The sequence below is a fragment of the Pangasianodon hypophthalmus genome, chromosome 10 (assembly GCF_027358585.1).
Source record: "Pangasianodon hypophthalmus isolate fPanHyp1 chromosome 10, fPanHyp1.pri, whole genome shotgun sequence".
Classification (NCBI taxonomy): Eukaryota; Metazoa; Chordata; class Actinopteri; order Siluriformes; family Pangasiidae; genus Pangasianodon; species Pangasianodon hypophthalmus.
This window is the reverse complement of record NC_069719.1, coordinates 24,594,633-24,605,485: the sequence shown is the minus strand read 5'-3', so window position 1 is coordinate 24,605,485 and position 10,853 is coordinate 24,594,633. Positions and strand designations below refer to the sequence as shown.

The window sequence follows — 10,853 nt, the reverse complement described above, 5'->3', positions numbered from 1 at the left end:
TAGGATTCAAAATGTTTAGTTGGATTTAGTATAAGATACAGATAACACAGCATAAAACTTGCTACTCAACCATGCTAATACAATGAACACAACACACCGCTCAACAATGCTCAGTGCTTTCTGCTTCATTACCTCTTGTTGAACATTTGCAACTTACTCATATTCAATGAACTCACACTGTATTTTAGAGGCTGTACACGCAATATAATGGGTGGGACTTAAGAGGGGGCATCCAACAAGATCACATCGGCCTGCTCAACTTCTCATTTGTTTAACACCACATAGCAGTGATCTGGCTTAAGTCGGACAATTAATTTATTTCTTGCTGTTTGTTAGTATGGATTTGACTGGAACTCAAAGAATATAGATTAAAGAATGGTGTAAACGGAATGGTCATCTGGACTGGTGCTACAGACATATCCTACACTGCCTGTGGCCATTTGTTACACCTTTAACTGCATAGTCTCCTTGGACCTTCAGATGCAAGCCAGAGGTAACACATTTGGTAATGTTCTATATTCCTTGTTTGTGATCAGATATGCTATATTTTTAGTGCTAAGGCGAATCTGTGAATCAAAGGCTTTGGATTTTTGATTAAAAACATTTCATTTTTTACATTTCATTTTGAATTAAATTAATAAACAGATTTCACATATGCAACTACTACAGTTATAGCTAATGTACACTATATGGTCAAAAGTATGTGGACACCTGGCCATCATGCCCATATGCAGTTCTTCCCCAAACTGTTGCCACAAAGCTGTAAGCACACAGTTGTGTAGAATTGTCTTTGTATACTGCAGCATTATAATTTTCCTTCACTGAAACTAAGAAACACAAACCTGTTCCAGCATGACAATGCCCCTGTGCACAAAGCGAGCTCCATGAAGACATGGTGTGTTTAAGGTTGGAGTGGAAGAACTCGAGTGTCCTGCACAAAGCCCTGACCTCAACCCTACTGAACACCTTTGGGATGAACTGGAACACCGACTGCACCCCAGACATCCTCACCCAACATCAGTGCCTGACCTCTCTAATGCTCTTGTAGCTGAATGAATACAGATCCCTATAGCCACGCTCCAAAATCTAGTGCAAAGCCTTCGCAGAAGAGTGGAGATTATTATAACAGTAAAGGGGGAATAAATCTGGAATGGGATGTTCAGCAAGCACATATGAATGTCATTGGTCAGGTGTCCACAAACTTTTGGCCACATAGTGTATCTTAACAAGTTTCAAAGGGAGTTGCTGCAGAATCAAATATTTAGATTAAGACTATCTGCATAGAGAAGAACATCAAGCCAAAAGAAAACAGTGAAAAGCTGCTTCTCCAGGGTAACAATGCTGAACATGTTTTTTCATACACTCACTAGCAACTTTATTAGGAACACCTTTATAATACTGGGTAGGACCCCACCTTTGCTCTTAGAACAGCCTGAATACTTCATGGCATGGATTACATAAGGTGTTTTCCATAAGCTGGGAACATTCTTTTGAGATTCTGGTCAATGCACATTGCATCACTCATTGTCATGTTAATGGAACCAGTTTGAGATTATTTGTGACAATGTGCATTATCATGCTGGAAGTAGGCATTATAAGATGTAAACTGTGGCCATAAAAGGATGCATGTGGTCAGCAACAATTCTCTGCTAGGGTGTAGCATTCAAACAAAGCTCATTCGGCTTTTTGTTCGATCTTCAACTTTCGAGTTTAGGTGACCCTATGTCCACTATAACCTCAGATCCCTGTTCTTGGCTGACAGGAGTGGAACTGGATGTGGTCCTCAGCAGTTGTACTGTAGCCCATCTGCCTCAATGTTAATATTGTGCATTCTGAGATGCTTTTCTGCTTACCACAGTTGTAAAGAGCGGGTGTTTGAGATACTGTAGACTTCCTGTCAGCTTCAACCAGTCTGGCCAGTCTCCTCTGACCTCTGTCAACAAAGCATTTCTGCAGAACTGGCTTTCATTGGATGTTTTTTTTTCTGTTTCTGAGATCACATTTTCCCCCATCTGAATTTTGATGTGAATATTATTTGGAGTTCTGATTGGCATGATTTTATGACTGTGTTGCATCCACATGATTGGCTGATTGGATAATCGAATGGATAAGCAGGTGTACATGTGTTCCTATTAAAGTGGCCAGTGAGTGTATATGACTGAACAACAGAAAGAACCTGATGAATATAATAGCATGAGTTTTCCCCCTTATTTTATCACTTGTGTTATTCTACACGTCTTACTCTCTATTTGGATGTATCTCTCTATCTGCATCTTCCAGTAGAGCTGTAGGAGCCAACCAGCCCTTTCTGACCATCCAGTATAGTAACCATAAACATAAACAATTATATTACTACAATCTTAGAATTATTATATGTCAAAAACTAGGTCACATATATTAAGAATGCTAGCCAATTCATTATTTCTTCAGTTGAAGAAATGCTGTATATACCGTACTTGTCAAATTTGAGATGTTATACTAAGGCTTTTTTGATACAAAATGGACTAGACAATACTCTTAACACAGTGCATAGTGCATAATAAAAGTTAATATCATTAACATTCATAATTTAGAACAATATCATAGGTTTTCTGAAGTGTTACTGATCATCCTACTGGGAGTTTCTAAGATGGAAAAATCATTTCCGTCCGCATTAGTTTTGTAGCAACACTCCAGCGCTCTTTTCAGCAACAGATTGAGACACGAAGGCACTCAATGCTGAATAAACAAACAATACAATGGCCAGGACATATCTGGTCAGGAACATATTGCTGGCGGATAACATGACAAACTGTAATAAGCTTATCTATATCAACAGCCAACAATAAGACATAATAAATGCAATGTACTGAATCTGAAAATAGCAAATATCCTTAGGTCGGTACAAAAAGACAAAACGTGTCAGCCCATTCAATGACACTATGCTTTTTCATAAAGACGAGATCTAATCAGCTCTCCAATAATGTAGTCAACTAACAAGTCTATTATGAGGTTTACAGTGTCCCTAACTGCTTTTGAATTCTTCCTGTCATTCCAGTGATTAAAGCCATGACAGCACTGGAGCTGAGGAGGTCAATGTGAATGGAACTATGAATAGCTGCTTGGGGGTTACTCTGAACGGATCAACTCAAACAGTCATCCCGCGCAAGCAAGAGTTTTTTCATGTACCTTACATCGCAGCTGAAGTAACGATATCCATTCTATCTACATCTGGAAATCTGTTGGTTTGCATTGCAGTGGGACGCAACAAGAAGCTCCAAACCGTCACCAACTACTTCTTGGTCTCTTTGGCAGCAGCTGATTTCTTTGTAGGCACACTGGCCATTCCCTGTGCTATTATGACAGACCTGGGTCTCCCCCACAATAATCTGTACCTGTGCACTACTATTGTGTACATGCTTATCACGCTAACCCAGAGCTCTGTCTTCAGCCTGCTAGCAATAGCCATTGAGCGCTATGTGGCAATCCTGTTGCCGTTCCACTACCAGAGGCTCCTAAAGCCAAGGAATGCTAGGCTAGTCATACTGCTAACCTGGTTTCTCGCTTTCCTTTTGAGCACAGTGCCATTGCTAGGCTTTCAGAAGCGATCCAGTCAGATTAACTACTGCTTCTTTTCCTGTGTGGTGGACATAGCCTTGATGGTGTACTTCAACTTCTTTGGTTGTGCTCTGATTCCCCTGCTGGCGATGTTTTTCATTTATGTTCACATCTTCCTAACCGTGAGGAGGCAGGTGAGGCGCATTGCAGCATTACGCTGTGCATTAGAAACACAAGCTAGGCAAAATTCAGCCATGCGACGCGAAGCAAAGAAGGCCACCTCGATTCTCCTGCTTATCTTCCTTTTTGTGCTGTGCTGGATGCCAATGCATATCATGAATTGCTTGCAGCAGTTCTGTCCACAATGCTCAGTGCCAGTGCCTCTTATTTTGACAGCAATCATCCTTTCCCATGCCAATTCGGCCATTAATCCTGTGCTCTACGCCTACAAGATGAAATCCTTCCGTCAGGCGTTCAAAGACATGTTTCTTTGTTGTCGAGTTACTCCTCCACTGTCTGATACTACTGACAGCAATGGGACTTCAAAAAAACCACAAGTGTGAAATAATGTAGGCACTTGCAACAGTAGTCTCACTAAGAAACTACTTATAAGGAGAACTATTGAGGGATAAATGTGAAAAGTACTTGGTACACAAATGCTTACATAATCTTACTTGGCAAGTATATGTTGTGTGTCTTAGTGTCAGCAATACTGCTATTCAAAAGTCTGTAAATATAAATATTAAAGATGTAACTGAATATAAATACATTATTAAGATTGAACAGATAATGCATCCTAAATGAATAGAAATACAGGTACATTTTTTTTAGAAGACTAGATCCTGTGGGAAGCACCAAAAAAAAGTCATACAAGTGGAGTGGGAGGTTTTTATGAAACTCGCAGTACAAAGAAAGATCCTGATCATTAGCATGTGAATGTGTAGTATTTCATACTCACTGCCTGTCAGGGTCTAAATTATGGCACTAGTCTATATTTATGTTTATATGCTTATATTTTTTGGAAATATAACCAACAAAAACCAACAAAATTCATTAGAAAATGTGGAACTACAATGCCTAGCCCAAACCTGTTCCAGCATGACAATGCCTCTGTGCACGAAGTGATATGGTTTACTGAGGTTGGTGTGGAAGAACAGTTGGTGTGGCCTACACAGATCCCTGATCTCAACTCCACTGAAGACCTTTGGGATGAATTGGAAAGACAGTGAATTGGAATGCATCTAGACATCAGTGCCCAACCTCTTGTTAGGCTCTTATGGCTGAGTGGACACAAATCCCCACAGCCACAGTCCAAAATCTAGTGGAAAGCCTTCTCAGAATAATGGAGGCTGTTATAACAGCAAAGTGTAAACAACGCAATATTAACATCCATAGTTTTGGGATGGGATGTTCACTACTGAGGTGTCCACATACTTTTTTGGCCATGTAGTGTACAAACAAGCTTAGTGTTTTTTTTTTAAGAAAGATTCTCGGAAGTTTTTGTACTTTCATGCTAAGTGGACTTCGATCCAGAATAGGATACATACTATTCTGTACAAAATACACTAAAAATCACAAAAGACATATGCGTTTTTTAATAGAGGTGCTTCTCCATATTGTCTACACAGACCACGGTCTGTGCACAGGGCAGCATGTCTTTGCTGGGGTCTCCAAAAAACAATTTAATTATTAAAAAAATAAAAGTTAACTTGTACATTCATTGTGTATGTTATTCGTAAGCTTACACAGTCACATTAGAGCTCCATGTTGCATCTGATTGAGCCCAATTATGAACTCAATGATGATGTAGCTAAAGTTGTTGAGGAGTTGAATAAAGTTATGTGCTACAAATTGCTATTTGTTGTCATCGTTTGTGAATGAAAAATCACTTATTTTACCTGTAGCCCTGTTTTTTTTTTTGGCCAAGTGTGGTACCATATCTTGACCATGCCCACTTCTGGCTTAGATCCAACACAATAAACAAACACAGATGCACACAATGGCGCTGCGTTACACCGCTGATAAACATACCATTGTTTAATGTGCATTAAGGTGAGGAAGCTTAATGAGAAAGAACACTCTTGGAACTTCAGAACGTGACGTGAATGCTATTCTTTAAACTTCTACAACTTCAACAAATAATAACCTCCTAACAGCAACAAAGTGACAGGTGATTATTCATTTTGTGTACATGTGTGATAGAAAATGAATGGAAGAGAAACTTATAACCTTGGTTCTTTTCCTGTCTTTCACAACCTCTCATTAAATGTGTATAGAGACGTTATGAAGAAAAATAAAGCTTGGAAGGAAGTAGCACAGGTCGTTGGCGCCTCTGGTGAGTGTACCTAGGTAGTACAGCTAACTTGCTTTATTAAACTGCTAGTAACTTAGCTAGTATGAAGCCTGACATGTTAACCAAACTTAATGCATTTTAAATAAAAGTGGTGTGTATAAATCGTATAGTGTGGTGTAGGCTATGCATTTTGGATACTCTCATTTCTCATCGGAACTAAAGAAAATGCTGCACAGTAAACACACAGGTGAGAACAGTAACGGTCACTACACTCTCACAAGAGACAAAGTACAAGCAACATAAGTGACTTTTCACTCTCTAGTGTAAACATGCACAGCTGATGAAGGACCTTTGTCTGAAGTATACTGCTTCTATGGCAACTTTGTGTAGTCTTGTGTTGTCTTACTACCTCTGCATTTATAGACACTTTGCACCTAAAGAAATGAGCAATTTGATCAGATATACTGACCATTTTGAAGCCATTACCATTATTATAGACAATTATTGCCTATAATTCATCTGTTGCCACTGCACAATTTGTTAGCCTCCTTTTCCTCATCCATCAGTGAAACGACACCACCTTAGGACTATCTCTAAGGATGTACTGGATCATTGGGATCATGATGTATGAGTTCCATCTAGCCTTGCTGTAACATAGTGCACTGCAATGGTCTGGTGTCCCATCCAGGGTGTGCTGCTTCCTCACATCCAGCATACCTGGCTTTGGAGTCACTGCCACTCCCCAAGGATGACACCAAAGGATGTTCAACCATATAATGCAGCTTCGTACTCAGTGGACAGTGGATAGATTTTAACCAGTCGGACTTCTTGCAAAAACTGTGATGAATTTATTGGTTACACAATTGCACTCTTTGTCCATATAGTACACAATGATAGAAGGGATTTATTTATAATCGCACTATCCGTTGCACCCAGATGAGGATGGGTTCCCTTTTGAGCCTGGTTCCTCTCAAGGTTTCTTCCTCATATCATCTCAGGGAGTTTTTCCTCGCCACTGTCGCCTCTGGCTCGCTCATTAGGGATAAATTCACAGTGATAAATTCAAATATTTATAATATATTTTTGTGAATCCATTTATTTCTGTAAAGCTGCTTTGTGACACTGCCCATTGTTAAAAGTGCTATACAAATAAAATTGAATTGAATTGAAATTGAATAATGTACACTGTTATATTTACTTAAATAAAACGAATGCTTATGATTTGAAGAAGAACTGTAAAAAAGAACAGAAGTGTTCCAGCTTTATTTTGCTTATTTATATAAGGGATAAAATATGACAGGGTGCTGTTATAGGAAAATAATCAATGATGGGTGGTGTGGTTTATTTCATTTACATCACAGCATTTTGCCAACATTAATTTTTTTTTTATTAATTGAAGAATGAAATGGCATACTTTTTTATCCAATTATAGTTACATTTAAAGTTTGGAATGTATTTAATAAGTTAGTTCCCATTATCACTTTCATTATAACAATTATGAACAGCCCTCAGTCCAAAATTTTTTTCTCTCTTGATGTTAATAAGACAAAACAACACAGACTGTCATGTTACTGAGAAACTGTAAAGCCATCTGTCTTTCCCATGTCAGAAAATTTAACAGCTTTACCTCTGTAAAGGTTACAAAGTGCTGACACTGGAGACTCCTCCTCGCAGAAAACGTGACTATATTGACAACATTTTTAAAAAATTTGTTTATGGACAGCATCCACCATATAAGTCCCTATGGTTTCTGTAAAGCTGCTATTCTGTAAAGATGCTATACAAATAAAATGAAATTGAATAAGTTTTTATTAAGCATCTTACTAAGCGGGGGAAATACAGAAGGTTACTCAGGCCTACAGCTGAGCATGCAGAGATTTTTATTTAGTGTATTGTGTTCATATAATTTTAGAGATTGATGTTGATGTTAATTTATTATTTCTAATTTAAAAAAAAAAAAAAAAATAAATAAATCCTGATAGGGGCAGTCGTGGCCTAATGGATAGAGAGTCGGACTTGCAACCCGAAGGTGAACCTGAAGGTTGTGGGTTCGAGTCTCAGGTCCGGCAGGGATTGTAGGTGGGGGAGTGAATGTCCAGCACTCTCTCCCACCCTCAATACCACGACTGAGGTGAGACCCTTGAGCAAGGCACCGAACCCCCAACTGCTCCCCGGGCGCCGCAGCAAAAAAAGGCTGCCCACTGCTCCGTGTGCGTGTGCGTGTGCGTGTGCACTTGGATGGGTTAAATGCAGAGCACAAATTCCGAGTATGGGTCACCATACTTGGCCACAAGTCACTTCACTTCATTATGCTGCTACTGCAAGAAATAAAAATATAACCAAGATATAACGTTATCTTTACATGGTGGTTTTCTACTGTGATTTTTAATATGTTCATAGTGAATTTTTAGAAAACTGGTTGTGAATTTAGAAAATAATGAAGATTTCCTAAACCCTGTTATTACTGTATTAGGAAATGAATTATAGAATGCTACCCAGGCCAACATCTTCATTTGTAGATAATTTTACTCAGTCAAGATTCAAGGTTCTTTATTTGTCAGATACATTACATACATGTGATGTATTAATGTAGTGAAATGTTTTTCCTTAGTGCCTCGTCTCACAGTGCAACTGTGCAGTCTGCTATGTTTGCAGAATATTAGCTTATATGATATGATGATGAATTTGGATAAAGTATGATGTGATGTATTGCCATTAATAAGTATTGTGTGTGAAAGTAAAAACCAAAACCAATGAAAATGTGTGTCCCAAGTTATCAGACATCATTAAAAGATGTTTGTCTTAACAAACAGGTAAGCCAGGCTTCTTCAGAATCTTCCTTTATATGTAGATAGCTGATAGTTTGAGGATTTCATAAGTGCATCATTTGTATTTGGGGTATTTGTTTTATTAATGGCAAGAGATATTAGATAATTTGGAAAATGCAAATTGGAGAGTGTCCCAGTGTTTCCCCATATTCCCCATTCTAATTTGCAAATGGCCTGTGAAGATGAGACTAAATGTACTAAATGTAAATGGAAAGTAAATATAGAGTAAATTCACACCTGTGAAAGGACAACAGTTGACCTCTACAAACCTTTAACAAAACAAGATGTAATACAGAGATATAGGGTAATGTGCTCTGACTTTCCTTTCTGAATATATATGTAGTATATAATATAATATATATGTAATATATATATATATATGTAATCTATCGGTTAGTTAAAAACATACATCAATTACCTGAAAATGAAGATGAAGTTAGACAGATAAAGCACAGAGAAAGTGTGTGATCTGCAGTAGGTGTTTTAAAAGTTTGATCTATGTGCCCCTTTTCAACTTTGTCTACCTGTAAACTTATTCCTATAAATGGTACTAGGTTTTATTAAACGAAATGAACTTTAAAGTGCACAGAAGCTTAGCTCCAGAGCTAGTTGCCTGTAACACACCTGGAGAGGTGGTGTGAACTGTTGATACAGCCTGAGAAATGCAGCAAAGAAGACAAATTGTGCATTGTAGCAGATGGATGGACTACAAAATGACCTGTATGTCACATGGAGTATACTTTATATAAAGTGCTGACTCTATATATTTATAGAATTGTTTCACAACAGGAAATAGTACTAGGAAATAGTTTCCCGTTGTGAAATGACTCTATAAATATATAGAGTCGGCACTCTATATACAGTATATACTACACGTGATGTTCAGCCTTTGAAACAAACATACATTTAATAGTAACATGGTTAAAAAAAGCCTTTATTCCTATAGGATGCTCAAATTTAGACGATTACTTCAAGGGCTTGTAGACTTGTATGTATAGTATATAATAATCTTGATTTTTATTATAAAATTAAGGATTAGTGTCACTGGGAGGTTTGATAAATCAAGCTATATATTATAAGCATACACATTTAAATTATGAAATAACAGATTATTTAAATATGGTGCAATTTAAACAGTTAAACAATACAGTATGTAGACAGAAGTAAATCCATCAATTACTCAGTACACAATTTCCTACAGTTTTGTGGCATATTGTAACCATTTTTTATTGTCAGTCATTGTACAAGAGTTTTTGCATTCAGATATAACCAGTGAGTAGCAGTGAGTGTAAAATAGTGAGACAGCAGTAAGTGGCACATGTTTAGGACTTCTGTGTCTTACACCCTCACATCCCATGGTGTATAAGTTCCCAACTCCGAAGGAGGACACTGAAACAAAACAAAGATGCATTATATATGGTCAGAATATTGTTTATGATGCTGGAATGTTTGGTATTTGAACAGAAAACTGAAATTATAAATTGAATTACTTCATGCAACACCATGTCTCAAGTCTTTAGACAGGAACTTTAGTTAAGACTTAAAATGTTTTCAAATTGTAGACATTTTATAGCACAGAATTGAATCACCGATGTCAGAAACTATATACATTATATGCAACAAACAAAGAAAAAAATAGTCCACCCTCTCTGCCTACACACTTACTTACTTACTTACTCACATGTCTCAAAAACTTAAACATAAATGTACCACTACATCATTGGCTATATATCAGACTATCTAGATCGCACGCCTTTGTTCTTTATTTGTCACTGTATTTATTTAAAGTAGAACTATGGTAATATCTATCATACTAACAGTTTCTGTAACCAGAGGTTATATCTGAAGTCATACTGAACCAATTATCATTGCAAGTGGCACTAGATTATCATTTAAATAAATTACTGTGCATAACAGTCGCAAAATTAAGAGGTAAAGCCGCACACAAAAGGCCAGTTTTATTAACCTACTTCATTAATGTCTTAATTTTCTGTTCATGTTTTTATCCAGATTTCATTTTTTCAGCATTCAGTCTCGAGGTTCAAGTGGAAAAAAGCACTTGACAAGTCAAGTGCAAGTCCTGGTCAAGTCATAAGTTAGTCAACATGCAACAAAACCACGCAAAATGTTCCTGAAGACAAAATGAAACAAAATGAATGTATAACTACTGTATTGCTTTGCAGATTTTGCATGAA

The 10,853-nt window shown here is 37.5% G+C and overlaps 2 protein-coding genes across 3 annotated transcripts in view; one reads left to right on the top strand and one right to left on the bottom strand.

Annotated features, from left to right (window-relative positions):
* The first annotated feature begins 281 nt into the window (after positions 1 to 281).
* On the top strand, positions 282 to 5,480 carry LOC117598332 (adenosine receptor A2a-like). Its single transcript, XM_034308286.2, has 2 exons — positions 282 to 493; positions 3,038 to 5,480. Exon 2 carries the CDS (start codon positions 3,090 to 3,092, stop codon positions 4,098 to 4,100), a length of 1,011 nt encoding a protein of 336 aa, XP_034164177.1. The 5' UTR covers positions 282 to 493; positions 3,038 to 3,089; the 3' UTR covers positions 4,101 to 5,480.
* A 4,096-nt stretch (positions 5,481 to 9,576) lies between these two features.
* Positions 9,577 to 10,853, bottom strand: part of xdh (xanthine dehydrogenase) — a 29,145-nt gene continuing 27,868 nt past the window's right edge. For both annotated transcript variants that reach the window (XM_026926524.3, XM_034308243.2), the window contains one exon: positions 9,577 to 10,047. In XM_026926524.3, the coding sequence (XP_026782325.3) occupies positions 9,997 to 10,047 (51 nt within the window). In that variant the 3' untranslated portion in view covers positions 9,577 to 9,996. The remainder of the gene's footprint in view (positions 10,048 to 10,853) is intronic.

Excerpts from the sequence above, each read along its gene's own strand:
- LOC117598332 (XM_034308286.2), top strand. The coding sequence starts at position 3,090 with ATGAATAGCTGCTTGGGGGTTACTCTGAACGGATCAACTCAAACAGTC.